This window comes from Cervus elaphus, chromosome 6 (genome assembly GCF_910594005.1).
Source record: "Cervus elaphus chromosome 6, mCerEla1.1, whole genome shotgun sequence".
NCBI lineage: Eukaryota > Metazoa > Chordata > Mammalia > Artiodactyla > Cervidae > Cervus > Cervus elaphus.
Genome location: NC_057820.1, coordinates 1,984,402 through 2,005,807, shown reverse-complemented (window position 1 = coordinate 2,005,807; position 21,406 = coordinate 1,984,402). Strand labels below are relative to the sequence as shown.

Here is a 21,406-nt window from a genome sequence, read left to right as displayed (position 1 = left end):
ACTAAGCACAAGGAAAGTGGAATACAGATTGCTTCTGGGGCTTTAAATTAAGGAACAATACTTATTTTTCAGGAAAGGTAATTGCCAGGGAAAATTACCAAATAACCCAGTGCCTTGTTTTAAAGTTTTGGACAATGAGAACTCTGATGGGAAAGTCCACTGGTGGGGAAGGAGTGGGGGTAGATTTTGCAGATATATGCTTATTATCCTCTGTTAAATGATCCAACCAGTCCATCCTAAAGGAAATCAGTCCTGAATATTAATTGGAAGGACTGATGCTGAAGCTAAAACTCCAATACTTTGACCATCTGATTCCAAGAACTGACTCGTTGGAAAAGACCCTGATGCTGGGAAAGATTGAAGGCGGGAGAAGGGGACGACAGAGGATGAGATGGTTGGATGGCATCACTGACTCAATGGACATGAGTTTGAGTAAACTCTGGGAGTTGGTGATGGACAGGGAGGCCTGGCGTGCTGCAGTCCATGGGGTCGCAAAGAGCAAATGAACTGAAAAATACAAATCTTTATTATTTTTTAAAAATTGCGTTGCCTTCCTATTGTTGAACTGTAAGAGTTGGTTATGTATCTTGGACACCTGCTCCTCGTCTGACACTGGACCTGCACATATCTCCCCCATTCTACAGGCTGCCTTCTCTCCTTCATGGTGATCTTTGAAGTACTGTATTTTGATGAAGTCCAGTTTATCTGTTTTATTCTTTTGTTGCTGTCCTTTTGAAGTCACATATGAGAAACCACTGTCTAAATCGAGGTCATGAAGCTTTGCACCTGAAGTTCTACAGCTAAGATTCACACCTGAGAAGTTTCTTCTAGAATAGTATGGTGTTCACATTCAAGTTACCTTTTGTATACAGTATTAAATAAGGGTCCAACTTCCTTCTTCTGCACATGGGTACCCAGCTGTCCTGGCACCATTTATGGAAAAGACTCTCCTTTCCCCAAATGAATAGTCCTGGCAGCCTTACTGTAAGTCAGCTGACTGCTTCCAGACTCTCAGTTCTATTCTGTTGGTCTATAAGTCTGTCCTTAGGCCGGGACCATATTGTCCTGCAGCCCTGTAGTGAAGTTTTGAAACTGAGAGGTGTAAGTCCTCCAACTTTGTTTTTCTTTTTTAAGGTTGTTGTAATTATTCGTGATCCTTTCAGTATGTGTATGAATTCTAAGATCTACTTGTTAATTTCTTCGAAAAAAGGAAGTTAAGATTTTGATACAGATTATATTGAATCTACAAACAATCTTAAATCTTCTAATCTGTTGAACACAGGATGTCTTTCCATTTTATTACAGTTCTGCTTTACTTTCTTTCAATGATGTTTTGAAGTTTTCAGTGTATTAAAGGTTGCACTTTATTTTGTTATAAACAATTACTGCTAACTATTCTATTCTTTTTTATGCTATTGTAAATGGAGTTGCTTTATTTTCATTTTTGGTCTTTAAATGATAGTGTATAGAAACACAATTGAATTTTGTTTAGTGATCTAGTATCCTGCAACCTTGCTGAACTCACTTACTAGCTCTCGAAGCTTTCTTTCTCCCTAATGTGTATAAACACTGAAGATTTTCTATATATGAGTGCTATGATCTGAATGTGTGCCCCAAATACATATGTTGAATTCCTAACCCCCAAAGTGACGATACTGGGAAGCAGAGCCCTTAGGAGATGCTTAGATCAAGAGGATGGAGCTCCTGTGAGTGGGGCTGGAGTCCTTACAGCGGAGGCTCCAGAAACACCTCACACCTCTTCCACCATGTAAGGACACAGCAAGGAGGTGCTGGCTATCAGCTTCCAGACTTGTAAGCAATAAATTCCTGTTGTTTGTAAACCATCCTGGAGTGTGAGGTCAAGTGGGCCTTAGGAAGCATTACTACGAACAAAACTAGTAGAAGTGATGGAACTCCAGCTGAGTTATTTCAAAGCTTAAAAGATGATGATCTGAAAGTGCTGCACTCAATACGCCAGCAAATTTGGAAAACTCAGCAGTGGCCACAGGACTGGAAAAGGTCAGATTTCATTCCATTCCCAAAAAAAGGGCAATGCCAAAAAATGTTCAAACTATCACACAGTTGCGCTCATCTCACACGCTAGCAAAGTAATGCTCAAAATTCTCCACACGAGGCTTCAACAGTACGTGAACAGAGAACTTCCAGACGTACAAGCGGGATTTAGAAAAGGCAGAGGAATCAGAGATCAAATTGCCAACATCTGCTGGATCACAGAAAAAGCAAGAGAATTCCAGAAAAGCATCTACTTCTGCTTCATTGACTATACTAAAGCCTTTGACTGTGTGGATCACAACAAACTGTGGAAAATTCTTAAAAGAGATGGGAATACCAGACCACCTTACCTGCCTCCAGGGCTTCCCTGGTAGCTCAGACAGTAAAGCATCTGCCTACAATGCGGGAGACCTGGGTTCAATCCCCATGTCGGGAAGATCCCCTGGAGAAGGAAATGGCAACCCACTCCAGTATTCATGCCTGGAAAATCCCATGGACCTAGGAGCCTGGTGGGCTACAGCCCATAGGGTCGCAAAGAGTCGGACACGACTGAGCGACTTCACTTCACTTCACTTCACCTCTTTACCTGCCTCCTGAGAAATCTGTATGCAGGTCAAAAAGCAACAGTTAGAACCAGACATGGAACAACAGACTGGTTCCAAATTGGAAAAAGAGTATGTCAAGGCTATATATTGTCACCGTGTTGTTTAACTTATATGCAGAGTACATCATGCAAAATGCGAGGCTGGATGAAGCACAAGCTGGAATCAAGATTGCCCAGAGAAATATCAATAACCTCAGACATGCAGATGACACCACCCTAATGGCAAAAAGCGAAGAGGAACTAAGAGCCTTTTGATGAAGGTGAAAGAGGAGAGTGAAAAAGCTGGCTTAAAACTCAAAGTTCAAAAAAGTAAGATCATGGCAACTGGTCCCTTCACTTCATGGCAAAGAGATGGGGAAAAAGTGGAAACAGTGACAGACTTTATTTTCTTGGCTCCAAAATCACTGTGGATGGTGACTGTAGCAATGAAATTAAAAGACACTTGCTCCTTGGAAGAAAAGCTATAATAAACATAGACAGCATACTAAAAAGCAGAGATATCACTTTGTTGACAAAAAGTCTGTATAGTCAAAGCCATGGTTTTTCCAGTAGTCACATACAGACTGTGAGAGTTGGACCATCAAGAAGGCTGAGCATGAAAGAACTGAACTATGGTGCTGGAGAAGACTCTTGAGAGTCCCTTGAGAGACCGCAAGGACATCAAACCAGTCAATCCTAAAGGAAATCGACCCTAAATATTCATTGGAAGGACTGATGCTGAAGCTTAATCTCCAATACTTTGGCCACCTGATGTGAAGAGCTGACATTGGAGAAGACCCTTATGCGGGAAAGACTGAGGCAGGATAAGGGGGTGACAGAGGATAAGATGGCTGGATGGCACGTGAGTCTGAGCAAACTCCAGGAGATAGTGAAGGACAGGGAAGCCTGGTAGGCTGCTGTTCACAGGGTCGCAAAGAGCCAGACACAACTGAGCGACTGAACAACAACAAAAGCAGGTGTTTGCTGCTCCGTCCTGCTTCCGTACTTGCTGTATCAACCAGGATAACTCTCCAAGTTGCATCTTTCTCCTTGACAACTTCCCTTGCTGTTTGAGTTTTTCTTCAGAAAAGGTGAGGAAGAAAAAAGAAATTAACAAAAAAGATTTAAAAGCTACACAAATGAAACCTTTCTTCTACAGTTCCCAGTGGACTGTCTAGTGGGCACAGAGATGCTCCCACAGTGAGTGTGAGTGGCAGAGATGATTCAGACCCAAATGGGCTTTGACTCCAAAGTAAAACGGAGTCATTTCATTACTTACTTATTCCAACTATGGAAACATGGCTATGTGCTCTAATTATTTAAGTCATTTACAAATCTTTATGCTAAAGAAGAAAACGCACCTTTCCCGTGAAGAATGTGTCCAAGGCCAGGAGCCCACAGCGTCTTCGGTCCTCATCAGCGGCCACTTCATATTCTGCCTGATTGCAGAGATGACACAAAAGAAAAATGTTAGTTAAGCTTCTTTGTGGACTTCGTAATGTTTCAAATGTTTCTGACTTGTGGAACTGACTTGGTGCCTTGAGAACCAGTGAGCAGCTCTAGTGATTAAGTATCTGCAGCTCTTCTTTGGGAAACTGATGGCCATGAGGGAAAAACTGGCTTATTTTTAAAGGATCAATAACGTAATAAAGCAACACACACCACAATGCTCCCTATATCATACTGTATTTTCAGCCCTTAAATGTGGCCAAATAAAACGGAGTAACATGAACCACCTGGGCTGTTCTCGGCAGCGGCGTTTTAGGAAAAAGCCCAAGAGGCCCTTGGACACCCGTGTGCAGTGCTCCCAAGGAAGTCAGTCCGCAACACCTGCGTGGGCGCCATTCACAAACACGTGTCAGGGATCAACGGGAGGGCAGGCGACAGCACGCAGGCCAGAAAACAGTCACAAGCAGCACCTCATCAGTATCTAAACCCCCATCGAGGGTGAGCAGGGAACAAGGAATGGGAAGATGGAGAAGAGAGAGAGAGACAAGGGGGAGATCGCCAAGGCTGAGATAAGAGAATTTCAACAAGTTGTTCTGCAGCGTCCCCAGCCAGGGAGACAGGAGGATGCAGAGGCCTCACGAAGCCCAAGTTCTGCAAGTGGGACCCTGAAGAGCAGTGAAGCTGAGAGGCAGATGGAGTTGAGAGAGGTGGGGAACGAAGATCCAAGGAGGCTGCTCTACTGAACACACGGAGAAGACTCCAGGACGAAGGGCTGCGTGTCAGCGTCCAGCCCCCTCCCTCCTCTGCTGAGGCCGGCACAGGGCCCGGGACCTGGGCCAGCTGCCCTCCCAGAGCCAACTCCACCCTCTCCGTTCAAAGGCATCACACTCACCAGCACACTGTTTACTCACAGACTGCTCAACTCAAGTTCCAGGAGTTCTGGATACGATACGGTGGACAATCAATGGGCAAGAAAGTGTTGTGATTCTGTGATGGCCTCTGACGTGCCAATCAGACTGGCAACAATCTCCAGTTACTCAAACACTAACCCAGTGTTGCTGGGTATTTGTAGACGTGACCAGAGTTCCTCGTTCAATGAGTGCAAAGGCCTTTCAAGCAGAGCTGAGGCTTCCTCGAGAAGTTCTGCCTGAGGAGAGCAGCTTCCCCCACTGCTGGGGAGGCCTGTCCTGTCCTTCCTGCTGGGTTTCCCACCTCCAGCCAGATCACAGCATCATGGATGCTGATTCCTTGCAATGAATCTCTCAGCATATCTGTTACCGCTTCCACGTCTTTCCTTGGCCCCTGACTGATACAGATGGTGTAATTCATTCAGCACACAAAGCGCGGGGAACAGAGCGAACCACCATGTCCGCCACCTGCCCACTCAAGGAGCTCAAAGAACGTGGCATCACCCACCACAAGGGGAGTGGGAGCTGCAGTGAGGCCTGGTGGCATACGCAGGTGTGGCTCATGCACCCACGAGGCTACCGTCGAAAAACTAATCCTGCCGCCACGGCCAGCAAGCCAGGCACCTACCAACTAAAGGGCTCATGATTTATCAGAAGATTCAGCTGTACACCTAAAACTAACCCAGCATTGTACGTCAACTACAGTCCAATAGGAAATAGAAAGTTTTAAAAGGGAGGCATGCATGCTCAGTCACTTCATTTGTGTCCGACTCTGCACCACCCTATGGGACCATAAACCGCTGGCGTCCCCTGCCCGTGGGGTCTCCCAGGTAAGAACACTGGAGCGGGCTGCCACGCCCTGCTCCAGCGGACCTTCTCGACTCAGGGATTGAACCCATGTCTCTTACGTCTCCTGCACTGGCAGGCAGGTTCCTTACCACGAGCGCAACCTGAGAAGCCTTAAAAAGGAAGCTCTGACTGCCTCCCTCCCAGCCATCTCTCAGCCCAGTCCAGGCACCAGTAAGGAGCGGCCGGGGAGCTCCTGGAGGAGGAGCAAGCAACAAAACAGGCAAGGGCCCCGTACAGTTTTCTGAAAGAATACACACAGCTACATAATTTTAAAAAGCTAAGGGGAAAAAATGAATAAAATCCCCATGATATAGGCTAGTACTTTGCATACAGTATGGTGTCGATACATATTTGCTGATGTGACTAGGACAGGCCAAAGCTGAGAGGGAAGTATCATAATCGGGGCACAACTACCTAATGGTTGGAGAGCTTTTCTATTAAACTCTACCAATTTTCCGTTAAGCTGCGTCTGAATTTTACAGTTTTGAAGCTTCTAGTCCTGCCAGTGCTACCTCTGTGGTTTCAGAAACAACATCTCTTCCCCTAGAAGGAGATCAGGGTAAACGTCGAGCTGGAGACACAGAAACGTCAGGCAGGCTTAGACGGACAGTCAGTTCCATTCGCTGTGACCCTGCACCCCACACCTGCCCTCTTCCCCGCCCTGTGCTCTGGGCGGAGGCGTCCCCTCCACAAGCGCTGCCTTCACCAGCTCTTCAGCCTCCTTAGAAGGGAAAGCGGCGCGTGTCAAAGCTGCGTCGTAAACACCTTTGATTCTCCAAGGCTTGAGAAGTAATCTGCATGAACTACTCCTTTACCGGCTTTAAGCCAACACAGCATGACACCAGGACGAGGTTATGCACTCGCACCTCAGCGCAAGGTCTAATCACTTAGCGGGCTCTCAAGTTAGTTTCCAGTTCTCAAAAGCACAGGCTCGGGTGGTTCAACGCTGTGATAACCACTCACCACTGCATCCAGGAACTCAATCCGCTTCTTCAGATCTTCTTTCGTGTCACAGAACTGCCTGAAGAGAAGTCTTCCGATCGGCTGCTTGTCACAGAGGCTGCTGTAATCCTTCTCTGGGTGGAGAGAAGACAGCAAACGCACATGTTTTTCTGAACCTCACTACTTTTACCTGATAGGAGACACGTCAGAAACAGTATCCGCAGTATTACTGTTGAAACCACAGTTCTGTTTACTCATTCACACTGGGTTATCATGGATATTTAAAGTGCCAAAGGCTGCTGGAAGAACGCATGAAGGGGGAAAGGTGTGTGGAGACGGACTGGGAGTTCCCTGCTCCCCATACAAAGGAAAGGGGGGGGTTTCCCGGGGAACCGAGGGGCAGGAAAGAGCGCTGGGTGGGTCCTTCCACTACACCACCCACTCCGTGTGTTAGGCACAAATTACACGAATGTGAAATACACCACAGGAATGTACTACTTTAGATTTTTGAAAACTTGTTTTGATACATTTCTATTCTTTCCCAAGTTAACAAATATATTTTTAATGACTTTTCAACTGTTTTTTTTTTCCTCTCTAGTGGGATAATATATTGTATACCTTACCTTACCCCAAATACTGATATTATCTTGAGAACGAGGCACTAAAATTTGGCGAAATTTGTCACAAGAGCTATAAGGCAAAATTGTATGTTCAAAATAGGTTTATTTAAACTTCAGCAAGAAAGTCAGTTGCTCCTTTGGCAGTGGCTCCGAACTTGAGCGTAATTATGTCCAGATATCCCTATGGCTCAGACGGTAAAGAACGTGCCTGCAGTGCAGGAGATCTGGGTTCAGTCTCCGGGTCAGAAAGACCCCCTGGAGAAGGGTATGACAACCCACTCCAGTATTCTTGCCTAGAGAATCCCATAGACAGAGGAACCTGGCAGGCTACAGTCCATAGGGTCCCAAAAAGTCAGACACAACTGAGCAACTAACACTTTTACTTTCTTTTCACATTCCTAAACCAGCTATAAAGGTGAAGAATTAAGTGAAATTCATGAAAACAGCAGGCCCTAACAAATCCCTCAACTAAACGGTTCATTAATGCCAAGTATTTAAGTAGGAGCGAAATCCTGCTTAGATCACTGAGTCTGCACGTGGGGAATTCAGCCAAGGATATAAAACCGTGTTTGCCATTGCGCAACTGCTCGTTTCAACAAATGTCAGCAGCAGTTTGGCAAAAATTCTGCCACCCACTTTATCCAATTGGGCTACATTTTATTTAGGGATACTCACTAACTATGTTTAAAAAACATAGGACATAAGATGGTTAAAGGGGTATGTTTTTAAAAGTTGAGAGGTTTTTTTTGGTTTGTTTTTTGTTTGTGGCTGCACCTCGCAGCAGGTGTAACTTCTTTGACTGGGGGACCAGGCTTCCAGCCCTCGCCCCCCGCACTGGAAGCATGGAGTCTTAACCACTGGACAGCCAGGGAAGTCCAAAGCTGAGAGCTGTAAACTCTTTGCCCCCACACTCGGAGGTTCACAGATCTTCCCGCTTTCTAGCAGGGTCGCAGATGGAGCACAGGTGTGCCAGCCTTCTCACCCAGGCTCCCGCCGAAAGGACCAAACACAAAACCACAACAGAAAGGATGAAGCCTGACATGGAAAAAAGAATACAGGTGTCCTCGGGAGTTAAGAGATCTGAGGATTGCATGGGCTTCCCAGGTGGCTCAGTGGTAAAGAATCCACCTGCAATGCAAGAGACACGGGTTTGATCCCTCGGTCAGGAAGATGCCCTGGAGGAGGAAATAGCAACCCACTCCAGTATTCTCACTTGGGAAATGCCAAGGACAGAGAAGCCTGGTGGGCTACAGTCCATGGGATTGTGAAGAGTCAGACGCACAGGGAGGAGAGAAAGCCAACAGCACAGGACTGTTAAAGGAACCACCCGGAGAATCCCCAGAGACAAGGAAGCCGGCCCAGGGCTGGATCCTGGAGCCCCGCCACGGCCTGAACACAGCTACAGTCCTGAGACTCCTTCAGGCTGGAGCCACTTGGCAGAATGTGGGTCTCTGCCAAGAGGGATGCTGAGACCCCGTGGAGGCAGAGCCCGGCTGGAGGAACTACATGCTCCGCTGGCAAAGTGGAGCAACGCTGTCTGTGGCCCCCAGAACACAGGCTCCGTGCGGACAGAACCTCACTGACCCACCCACCTTCCAGAACCCCATGCAAGTGAGGGGTGCCCAGAAAAGCCGAACTACATGACCACAGAGGAAGCCCCTCTCTTAAATTAGACATACATTAAATTTTATAATTAAGCATACATTAAGTTTTATAATTAAATATACATTAAATTTTCCCAGGCTGAAGATTAAAGGCTCCAATAAATGTTAAACATGACAAAAGAAGGTTGATCCAGAGGTAGAGACATCTCAGAGGACTTCCCAGCAGTTAAGGAGAAACAATACCTCTGAGAAAGAATAAAAAATTAACCACAAAATGTAAAGATCCAGAGGGACACAGTAAGCAGTAAAAATTACTTGAGGAGCTGTAATAACAGAATAAGAAGAAATCAAAGAGGACAAAATGGAAACCAAAAAGGATAACTAATGGGTACAATCTAGAAAGAGCAAAAAACAAATAAATAAACTAGAAAAATCAATAGCTCTATCAAAGTATTTGGAAGGCTTCTCAGCAGAGTGTGATGTTCAGTTCAGAACATTTTCTTCTTTCTGGCTCCAGCCGCACTTAACAGTTTATAGATCATATGGAATACACATTACCTATAATGCTATACTACTGTACCAGATTTTAATTTGTTAGAACAATCTATGGACCAAGATACACAGAAGGCAGACCCCACAAGCAGTTCAGAGCGGCTCAAAGAGGACATGCAGGGAGGCCAATGCGGAGGCAAATAAAGCTTCAAGGAGGAAAAGAAAAGAAAAGATTAGAGCCTCAAAAGGCCTAGATGCCACACCAAGGAGTCTCCTTCTGTCCTGGAAGGAGCGGAGATAATTTCCTCCTCTCACTGTGTGCCAGGGCATCTGTAAGTCCTCTCTGTGTCCCATTGCTTTTGACCTTCACAGTTATACTTACAAGTTGGGCATTTTGAAGACAGCAGAGACCTATGGGACATGCCTGAGGGCCATCTGGAAGGACCCAGGCCATGGGCGGGGAGAGGGGCAGCGAGCTGGGGCCGGGGGGCCAGCCAGCGGAAGAGCAGTGGTAACCTGCGGGAGGCGGCAGGCACGGGAGGAACGGGCCAGTTTCTCCCGACAAACGCGTCTCAGGAGGCAACTGGTTTCAGGTCCGCGTCCCTCAGTGCCGAGGAGGCAACGACAGGGTGGGCACAAGGCCCGAGCTGGGCGACGCTGAGGAAATCGCGGGCTCAGAGCGGCCAGCCCTGAGCTGCAGCAAGATCTGCATCGTGTAGGCAGCACAGGGCAGACAGAGGCCCTTCTCGGACACACGTACAATCTCCAAACTAACATCACTGAACTTTACACTTAAAACGGTTAAAATGGTCACTTCTGTTATGTTTACTTTACCACAATTAAAAAAGACTTGTACATGAGTAACTCTGGCCTCCTGATGTGAAGAAGTAACTCATTTGAAAAGACCCTGATGCTGGGAAAGATTGAAGGCAGGAGAAGGGGATGACAGAGGATGAGATGGTTGGATGGCATCACCACCTCAGTGGACATGAGTTTGAGTAACCTCTGGGAGTTGGTGATGGACAGGGAAGCCTGGCGTGCTGCAGTCCAGGGGGTCGAGAAGAGTCGGACACGACTGAGCGACTAAACTGAACTATAGCCGTATTATTCATAACAGACAAAAAATGGAAAACAACTCAGTATCTATGAAATGATGAATGGATAAAGAATAATATGTACAGTGGAAGAGTATTTGACAACAAAAAGGAGGTAAGTACTGATCCATGCTACACAGTGCAGGAACTCTGGCAAGATGAGGTTAAGTGAAAAGAAGCCAGTCACAGGACCACACAGTATATGGTTCCCGTCTGTATGAAATCCATCTACATGAAATGTCCAGGATCGGCAAATCCACAGACACAGAAGTGGATGAGTGGCTGCCTTTGGCTGGAAGTGGGGGGAGGGAATTGGGAGTAGCTATCAGTGGGTACAGGGTCTCTTTCCAGGTAATGAAAATGTTGTGAAACTAAAAAAACTGACTGTGGTAATGGTTGCACAATTCTGTGACTATATTAAAAACCACTGAATTATACACTTTAAATAGGTGAATTGTAGGGCATGCTAGTTATATCTCCAAAAAATTGTTATTTTTAAAACATAATGAGAAAAAAATGTAATGAGGTTAATTAACAAGGTTGGATAGGTTTTTTTTTTTTTGGATAGGTTTTTTTAGGGGAAAAGTACTCTGACTTTATGCTATCTGAAGTTAATTTTGATAGTTAAAATATTTAAACTTTCTTAAAAAGGAACAATAATGGTACTAAAGAAAAAACAGATTTTTAAAAAATTATCTTGGAGTATAGGTGTCTTCCCTAAATACAACAAAAAGTTCAGAGGCTAAGAAGAAAAATATTGATATAGTTGTCTACATAAAAAATTAAAATGTCCATATTGAAAAAATACTGCAAGTCAAAAGGCGAGAGCAGAAATAGAAAATGTATTCACACTGAATATAAAAGGATAACTCATTTCAGATACAAAGAACTTTTACAAATGAATTAGAAGAAAAGAAAATTGAAAAAACCCAAGAAAAGTGCTCAACTCCATCCATAATTAAAATGAGACCATTTTTCAAATTACAACTTGACATGAATCTAAGCAAACTTCGGAAGACAGTGAAGGCCAGGGAACCTGGCGTGTTGCAGTCCATGGGGTCACAAACAGTTGGATATGAATAAGCAACTGAACAACAACAAAAAGATGAAAAACGGTGGTAACCATCAGTGTTAGCAAAGTCACAGGCAGGGGTAAGGTGATACAGATTTGCAGAAGGCAACTTGGGAATATCAACATTTTGAATGCATATCCTTTGAACTGGAAATCACATCTGTAAACAAACACAGTGATGACTGCCCTTATGCATGGCTCTACTCGTGACTCGCTCTACACACGACTCCTTCCGCTCACGTCAGGACCTGTAGCTAACCCTCACTCTTACAGCTGTGGAGTGGTCCGTGACACTGACATATCTTATTGTTTATCTGACCACTCCTTTCCTGAAGTTCCCATCAGTAATTCCTGTCCACACATATAGAGATCCGTCTGGAAGGAGAAAGAAACGGTTACCAGCGTTCCCTTCTAGAGGGGATGATCGCTACATTTCTCTTCAGTTCTATCTAGAACAATGGGCCTATATTACATCTTAAAGAATGTTCTTAATTTTATTTATTTTTATTTATTTATTTGGTCGTGCCACACAGCTTGTGGGATCTTAGTTCCCTGACCAGGGATTAAACCAGGCCCACAGCAGTGAAAGGGTGGAGTCCTACCTACTGGACTACCAGGGAATTCCCAAGATCTTTTCAATGAAAAAGTCAATCGCCATACACTTTATAATGTTTATAATGCACATTAGAAAACCTATGGGGTTTTTTCCTGTGAAGAATCCTGATGGTATAAGGAGAATCTATTATAGAGGATTTGAAGCAAACAAGAGACTCAAGAAAAAAATAACATCTAACAAAGGGAAACAGCACATGCTGGACGTGGCCTCCAGCGCCGCGGGCGCGTCTCCGCACTCACCGAGGGACTGGCGAAGCTCGCTGCACTGGCTGACGGGCGGCAGTCTCAGCATCTCCCTCCATTTCCTGCTACGACCACTTTTTTTGCTAATCCCTCCTAAAAAGCAACGACAAAAAAGTACTTCTGTAACATTCAGAACTACGAGTTTCTAACAGCTACTTACTTCCACTCATGTGTTCCCTGGGTCGGGAAGACCCCCTGGAGGAGGGCATGGCAACCCACTCCAGTATTCTTGCCTGGAGAATCCCATGGACAGAACTGCCTGAAAAAAAAAAAAAAAAGAACTGCCTGGTGTGCTACAGTCCATGGGACTGCAGTCAGATGCGACTGAAGTGACGGAGTGCGTGCGCGCACACACACACAGTGAAAAATGGTGTGAAACAAAACCAGGTCATGCAAAGGTGGAGGGTGCTCGTTGGGCTGAGATGGGACCAGGAGAGGCCCCTCTGGGTCACGTGTGGGCAGAGACCTCGGATGTGAGGATGCAAGCCTCCAAAAGGCCTAGGAGGACTGTCCCTAGCAAGACAAGAATGGTAGGAAGAGCAATTAGATAATAGTTTAGAAAGATGTTTTCGTTTATTTATTTGGCTGTGCCAGGTCCTAGCTGCAGCCTACAGGCTTCTCTCCAGGTGCGGTGCTCAGGCTGCAGCGAGCAGGCTCAGTAGTTGAGGGACAGGGGCTTAGTTGCCCCAAAGCATCTGGGATGGTAGTTCCCCAAGCAGGGATCAAACCCCTGTGCCCTGCATTGGAAGGGAGATTCTTAATCACTAGACAACCAGGGAAGTCCCTTTCATCTTTATTCTTGATAACCTTCCTTCCTCTGAAGTTTAAGCTGTGTGAACGGACACAGGCACTCCCATTGTCTTCTTGGGGCAGGGGTAAAAACTGTGCTATTTGAGTACAACTGAGTACTACAGAGCAAGAAGAGTGAACACACTCTGACCACCGACAGCATGAATGGATTTCAAAAACAATCCTGAGTAAAGGAGAGTGAGTGTAAGTTGCTTAGTCGTGTCCGACTCTTTGCGACCCCATGGGCTATACAGTCCATGGAATTCTCCAGGAAGAATACTGGAGCGGGTAACCTTTCCTTTCTCCAGGGGATCCTCCCAACTCAGGGACTGAACCCAGGTCTCCCACACTGCAGGCAGATTCTTTACCAGCTGAGCCACAGGGGAAGCCCAAGAACACTGGAGAGGGTAGCCTACCCCTTCTCCAGTGGATCTTCCTGACCCAGGAATCGAACCGGGATCTCCTGCATTGCAGGCGGATTCTTTACCAACTGAGCTATCAGGGAAGCCAAAGGAAGTTGGACACAAGAGAATTCAGACAGTATAATTCCATTGATATAAACTTCAAAAACAGCTGATATATAAATCAGAGTAATAGTTACCTACAGGTAGGGGCCTGGCGTGCTGTAGTCCACAGGGTCACAGAGAGTCAGACACGACTGAGCGACTGAACGACGATGACGACGAGGAAGGTAGGCTGATGATGGTTTTTTTTTTAATATTTTTTATTGGAATATAATTGCTTTACAATGCTGTCAGTTTCTGCTGTACATCATGAACCAGCCACGTTGCATACATACATCCCCACCCTCATGAACCTCCCTTCCACCCCCCCCTCCACCCCTCCAGGATGTCAGAGCGCTGAGCTCGGCACCCCGACAGAGGAGTGGATAAAGATGATGTGCTACATACATGCAATCGAGCATTACTCAGCCAAGAAAAGGAGCGAAATTGGGTCATCTGTAGCAATGCAGATGAGCCTAACGCCTGTCATAGAGTGAAGTGAGTCAGAAAAGAGAGCAATACACTGTTCTTATTCACTCAGTCATGTCTGACTCTCTTTGCGACCCCATGGACTACAGCACGTCAGGCTTCCCTGTCCTTCACTATCTCCTAGAGTTTGCTCAGACTCATGCCCACTGAGTCAGTGATGCCATCCAACTATCTCACCCTCTGCCACCCACTTCTCTTCTTGCCCTGCCTTTCCCAGCATCAGGGTCTTTTCCAACGATAGGCTCTTCACATTAACACATGTATACGGAATCTAGAAAAATGACACTGATGAACCCATTTGCAGGGAGGAACAGAGGCAAAGATTTAGAGAATGAACTCGTCAACACAGTGCAGGAAGGAGAGGAGACAAACTGAGAGACTAGCATTGACTTATGTGCACTATCGTGTGTGAAACAGCTAGTGGGAAGCCGCTCTGCACCACTGTCTTTTGACAAGTGTCTTTCTGCATCTCTGTTTTTCACCTATATGCATCTCTATATTTAAGATGGGTTTCCTGTAGACAACATAGAGTTGGGTCTTGTTTTTTCATACACTCTGACCACCTCAGAATCAGTACACTTAGACCACTCACATGAAAAGTGATCACTAACATAGTTGGATTACCATCTACAGTATTACTCTTTTCTATTTCTTGCCCTTGTTCTTTGTTCTCATTGTTGTCTTCCATTCTTTTTTTGCCTTTCACAGTTATAATTGATCATATTATGAAACAATTTTCTCATCTTAGTATATAAATTATACTTCTCTTTAAATTGTTTTTAGTGGTTGTCTTAGAGTTAATAATATATATTTATGACTAATTCAAGTCCACTCTCAAATAACACTATGCCACTTCACAGGCAGTAAAATTACCTTATTAAAAAAAAAAAACACTGCAAAGATTGAGGGCAGGAGGAGAAGGGGATGACAGAGGATGAGATGGTTGGGTGGCATCACCGACTCGATGCACATGGGTTTGGGTGGACTCCGGGAGTTGGTGATGGACAGGGAGGCCTGGCATGCTGCAGTTCATGGGGTTCAGAGTCGGATACGACTGAGCGACAGAGCTGAACTGAACCAGGAGTTGGTGACAGACAGGGAAGCCTGGTGTGCTGCAGTCAATGGGGTCGCAAAGACTCGGACATGACTGAGCGACTGAACTGAACTGGAAAGTATTTCTTCTTCACTTTTGAGGGATATTTTCATAAGAAATTCTGTGTAGTTTCTCAGAAGTCACATGCAATTCCTATCTTTCATCCTCTAGAAGTAAGGTGTTCTCTCTGGCTTCTTTCTGGTTTTGTCTTTACCTTTGAATTCCATACCTTTGGGGTTTTTTGTTTCTTCATAGTTACCATCCTTATTTTTATGTTTGGTGTGATTTCCATATCTTTGAATGTGACTTGCCTACGTGTAGTTTTGGGGGACATTTATCCTATTTGGTATTTTCTGAGCTTCCTGGATTTGTGGCTTGATGTCTAACAATAGTTTGGGGGAAATTTTCAGTCATTTTCAAATATCTCTTCACTTCTGTTTCTTCCCCTCTGGTCTTCCCTTATATGCATGTTACAATTTTGTAGCTGTCTCATAGTTCCTGGGTGTTCTGATTTCTATTCAGTCTTTTTTTTTCTCCTTTTCAGTTTCAGAAGTTTCTACTATCACATCCTGAACCTGTCTTTCCTCAGCCCTGTTCAGTCTACAAATGAGCCCACAAAGGCATTCTTCATTTCTTTAAAAAAAATTACTTATTTTTGGCTGTCCTGGTAATTCCAATGTTCCTACTTTTACTCAGACTGTGAAGTCACAAAGAAGGTGGAGGAGAAGGCCGACACACTCAACATGAACTTTAACAGAATCACGCTGGCTGGTGTGTTGAGAACAGACCGCAGGGTCAGAAAGGCAGAAGTGAGCCGAAGCAGCAGCAACTGCAGTCTTCCAGGTGGAGGTGGCAAGAGGTCAGAGTCGATTGTATTTTGAAGAGAGATATGAAAGTAATTGTCCAGTGACTGGTGATGGTGTATAAGGATCAAGGCAATTCTAGGATTTGGAGCCTGAGCTTCAACTGAGATGTTGAAAGAAAAAAAATGGGGCAGGAGAATTAAGATTCTGGTTCTGACTTCTTTTTGTGCACTGAGGTGTAGGAGCAGCGATGCCAAGTGGGCAGGTGGACAATCGATCTGCAGATCCGTACCCTGAGGCTGCTGTGACAGGTCACCCTGGGCTGCGTGACTCAGACAACAAGCACCCATTGCTCAGGGCTCTGAGGGTTGGGATTCCGAGATGAAGGTGCCAGCAGATCTGGTACCTGGTTTATATACGGCTGTCCTCATTCCGTCCTCACACGGCCTTCCCTCGGTACATGCTCTCTGTTTATAAGGGTGTTAATCATCAAAAGCCCCCCTTACAACCTCATCCAAACACAGTTACCCCGCAAGTGCCCTGCCTCCAAATCCCTTCCCAGTGGGCCCCAGAGCATCAGTAGGTGAGTTTGGGGTGGGGGTAGGGAGCAAGCACTGCGTCCACAGCGGCAGGCTGGAGGACACACATGTTGGAGAACCCTGACGGCCACCCAGCCTGAGCGTGGAAGATGACACTGAAACAGAACAGAAAACCAAGACATTTTCCAACAAGGCAAAACCTGCCTTTTTGAAAAAATTTATTTGGCTGCATGAGGTCTTAGTTACGGCATGTGGGGTCTTCCGTTTCGAGAGGCGAACTCTCAGTCGTGGCATGTGGGATCCGGTTTCCTGAAACCCGGGCCCCCTGCGTTGGGAGTTTGGAGTCTTGGCCACAGGACACCAGGGAAATCCCAAGGGAAAACTCACTTTCTCCCACGGTACCAGCTCCAGAGGGCCTCCCAGGTGGTTCAGTGATAAAGAATCTGCCTCTGAATGCGGAGACTCGGGCTAGATCCCTGGTTCCGGAAGATCCCCTGGACACAAAAATGGCAACCCACTCCAGTCTTCTTGCCTGGAGAATTCCATGGGGAGAGGAGCCGGCGGGGTGCAGTCCATGGTGTTACGGTCAGACACGACTGAGTGACTGAGTGTGCACACACCCGTTTCAGAGGAATCACACAAAACAGTGAACTTATTGTCACCCGAGGAAATTTCCCCGAACATCGTGGACCATTCATCAGCTCAGTGAGGATGAGGTTCGGGAGGAGGCCTTGTTAAACAGGGGAACTGATCTCGTCTCATGCTGTGTCTTCATGACAACTGTTTGGAGCCAAGGCAGCTACCCTGCCTACTGGAAGCACTGACTGTGGTCCCAGACCATGGAGCCCTACACCCAGGTCTTGCCTTCCAAACAGCAGATCTGCTACTAGGTCCCAGTGAATGAAAATGACATGGAGTTACATGAAGTGCATCTTAGGTTCTGATGACCGCAGCCAATAATCAAAGTTTCATGCCAGAAAAATGCGTGTATTTTCCCTTGTCAGAAATTAGTGGGAATTTCATATTAATGTGAATATGGTCTGCATTGTTTTTAGTATAAGATACCTAACAGGAAACTATTTTTAAAAAGCAACAGCAATATGAGTAATAGAACATTAATTAAACTGGAGGCTATCACCATATGAGCTTCAGCTTAACTCTGTGATATTCCTCTGCCAGGCTGGTCTTTCTGTTTTGCAGTTTAAAGTAAATATTATAAGGCACTGAGCTCCCATTCAGTGTCAGGGGAGAGGAGACTTACCGGGAGCAGACGCTTTCATCAAGTCCTGTCGTGGACTTGATGGGTCTGGCAGGCACACGGAGACCCAGAAACTATTTAAAGGACTTGATGGTGTTTGCTTTGCGTAAGAAGTTCCCCAAGAATATTCTCCCCTTTCATCGCGGCTTCACTCAATCAACCTGAAATATTACGTCGGACACTTTGTATTTTTTGATGGTTAATGGACTGAAATATTTTGTGATTTAAATATTTTAATTCAGCTGATTTGTTCCCATCTCTGTTGTTTTGTATGTCCGTCACTTATGAGCTTAAGATCCAATATCCTGTAAGTCAGAACTTATTTATTGGTGGTGTCTGCTTTGGAAACGAAATTTGGGCTGAAGGTTTGCAGATGATATCACAGTTAGAAACAGGAATTTTTTAAGGAACAGGAATTTAAAAAAAAATTTTTATTTATTTGGCTACACCGGGTCTTAGTTGCAGCATGTAGGATCTAGTTCCCTGACCAGAGATCCAACCCCAGGCCCCCTGCGTCAAGAGCATGGAGTCTTAGCCACTGGACCACAAGGAAGTCCCATGGAAAACGGCATTCTGTGGGGGAGATCTGGTTATTATCAGAGACCCAGGAGGCTTCTGAGGCCCTGCTCTCTCACTGACATCCCACATCCTGCCTGCCACCAGGTCCCGTTATTTCTGCCCCCAAATCCTCTAGTGTCTGCCCCCTCCTCTCCTTGCCCTGTCGTCCCTTTTGTCCAGACTCAGCATTTCTCAGGTGAACTGGGCAAGAGCCTCACCCTGACTTCCCTTGCCTTCAGTCTGTCTCTCTCAGGCTACGCCAACGTGATCTTACTGAACACAAAGCTGGCCGTGAAGCCCCTCCGCAGTTGGTGGTTTCTAGCCTCTGCTCTCTGGGACTCTCCTCTGTACCACCTGTGTGGACGCCACACGGCTCCCCGAGCACGACCAGCTTCTTGTGCGGCTTCTTCCGCACCCTGTGTCCTGCTCTTCTCTGGCTGCAGGGCTCCTTCCTCTCTGTTCGTCTGGGAAACTCCTGTTATCCTTCTAGGCTCAGCTCGCCATGGTCTCCTCCTCTGTGAAATCTTCTCTGTGTTCCCAGGCAGAGTGGGTCCCTTCACCTGTTTAAGCAGCTCTGGCCACATCCTCCTTGTCACATTGTCCTACATGTCAACTATTGTCACGCCTACCCCTTTACCAGCCTGTGAGCTCCAAAGAACGGGAACAATCTTTATATTTCTCACACTTCAGTTCAGTTCAGTTCAGTCACTCAGTCGTGTCCGACTCTTTGCCACCCCATGAACCACAGCACGCCAGGCCTCCCTGTCCATCACCAACTCCTGGAGTTTACCCAAACCCATGTCCATTGAGTCGGTGATGCCATCCTACCTTCTCATCCTTTGTAGTCCCCTTCTCTTCCTGCCCTCAATCTTTCCCAGCATCAGGGTCTTTTCCAATGAGTCAGTTCTTCATGTCAGGTGGCCAAAGTATTGGAGTTTCAGCTTCAGCATCAGTCCTTCCAATGAACACCCAGGACTGATCTCCTTTAGGATAGACTGGTTGATCTCCTTGCAGTCCAAGGGACTCTCAAGGGTCTTCTCCAACACCACAGTTCAAAAGAATCAATTCTTAGGCGCTCAGTTTCCTTTACAGTCCGATTCTCACATCCATACATGACTACTGGAAAAACCATAGCCTTGACTAGACGGACCTTTGTTGGCAAAGTAATGTCTCTGCTTTTTAATATGCTGTCTAGGTTGGTCATAACTTTCCTTCCAAGGAGTAAGCATCTTTTAATTTCATGGCTGCATTCACCATCTGCAGTGATTTTAGAGCCCCCAAAAATAAAATCAGCCATTGTTTCCAGTTTCCCCATCTATTTGCCATGAAGTGATGGGACCGGATGCCATGACCTTCGTTTTCTGAATGTTGAGCTTTAAGGCAGCTTTTTCACTCTCCTCTTTCACTTTCATCAAGAGGCTTTTTAGTTCCTCTTCACTTTCTGCCATAAGGGTGGTGTCATCTGCATATCTGAAGTTATTGATATTTCTCCTGGCAATCTTGATTCCAGCTTGTGCTTCCTCCAGCCCAGCAGTTTCTCATGATGTACTCTGCATATAAGTTAAATAAGCAGGGTGACAATATACAGCCTTGGTGTACTCCTCTTGCTATTTGGAACCAGTCTGTTGTTCCATGTCCAGTTCTAACTGTTGCTTCCTGATCTGCATACAGGTTTCTCAAGAGGCAGGTCAGGTGGTCTGGTATTCCCATCTCTTTCAGAATTTTCCACAGTTTATTGTGATCCACACAGGGAAAGGCTTTGGCATAGTCAATAAGGCAGAAATAGATGTTTTTCTGGAACTCTCTTGCTTTTTTGATGATCCAGCAGATGTTGTCTCATACTTGGTAGACACCAAGACATAAAGTGGGTGTTAGAGAATTATATTTTTAAAATCTAAGGTACCAGAATTTATTAGATTGCTAATGATAATTTATACTGACAGAAAATAGTTTAGCTTACAAATTAATACTCATTTGGAGGACTTTACTTCTTCAGTACTTTTTTTTTAACTTTAGAAAAATATTTTCTCATTTGTGAAGGAAACAGTTTATTTCACAATCTGCGTTTCTCCTCATCCAATACTGCAGCAACATTATCAGTGTTTTCTAGAACTGTGCTGTCCACAAGGGGAAGTGCTCGTTCAGATTCTATTTAGTATAACAGTGAGAATTTTTTTGAATGAGTTAGTTGATTATATTCAGATGTGTTTCATCTGAAACATGGATCCCTCTTTTTTGGATAACAGAATATGACTGGGATGCTTTATGCACAAAAGTAAAAACACTGAAAAATGTCACCTGGGCTAGAATTGGACATTCCCATCATATGGCACATTCAGTGAGAAACGGGAGGGAAACAATTCCCACAAGCGGGAAGCAACACTACTGTCCTGGTGAGAAACCGTAAGGGCCACCAGCTCAGTGTTAAGGTGGATGTTAATATAGCTGACATGTCTGCTGGTCCAAAACGTTACAGTAGAACTCCTGAACTTCTACAGCTCCAGAAACGGGAGTGCCGTAGAACATTAGAACTCCCATCTCTGCTGTTATTCTGTCAAAGGAGAGCATTTAAAAGCCACTCCCCAGCTCCTCAAATGCAGACGGAACACAGAATCAACTGGCAGGAAGACCCACAATAAGGTTCTATGGTTCAGGGCAGTCAGAGGGCTGCAGGGTCTCTAGCCTGGAAGAGGACCTTTCCCTAATGACCAGGAATGGGCAGCGATCACCGTGCAGGGATACTGGAAAGGGGAAAAAGCCCTGACCATACCAGTGGCGATGACAAAAGGCCTGGAACCCAGGAAGTGCGCCAACATGACACAAGACAGTGATCGTTTCAGGGGAGGGGACAGTTCAGGCAGAGAAGAAACAGCCGCCCGATCTGAACAGG

At 45.6% G+C, this 21,406-nt stretch overlaps 1 protein-coding gene across 5 annotated transcripts in view; it reads right to left on the bottom strand.

Annotated features, from left to right (window-relative positions):
• The window catches only part of GRK4 (G protein-coupled receptor kinase 4), a 57,312-nt gene that overhangs the window by 28,858 nt on the left and 7,048 nt on the right, over positions 1-21,406 (bottom strand). For all 5 annotated transcript variants that reach the window (XM_043906036.1, XM_043906038.1, XM_043906034.1 and 2 more), the window contains exons 2-4: positions 12,482-12,577; positions 6,766-6,878; positions 3,958-4,035 (exon numbers count right to left, since the gene is read on the bottom strand). In XM_043906036.1, coding sequence (XP_043761971.1) covers positions 3,958-4,035; positions 6,766-6,878; positions 12,482-12,577 — 287 coding nt within the window. The remainder of the gene's footprint in view (positions 1-3,957; positions 4,036-6,765; positions 6,879-12,481; positions 12,578-21,406) is intronic.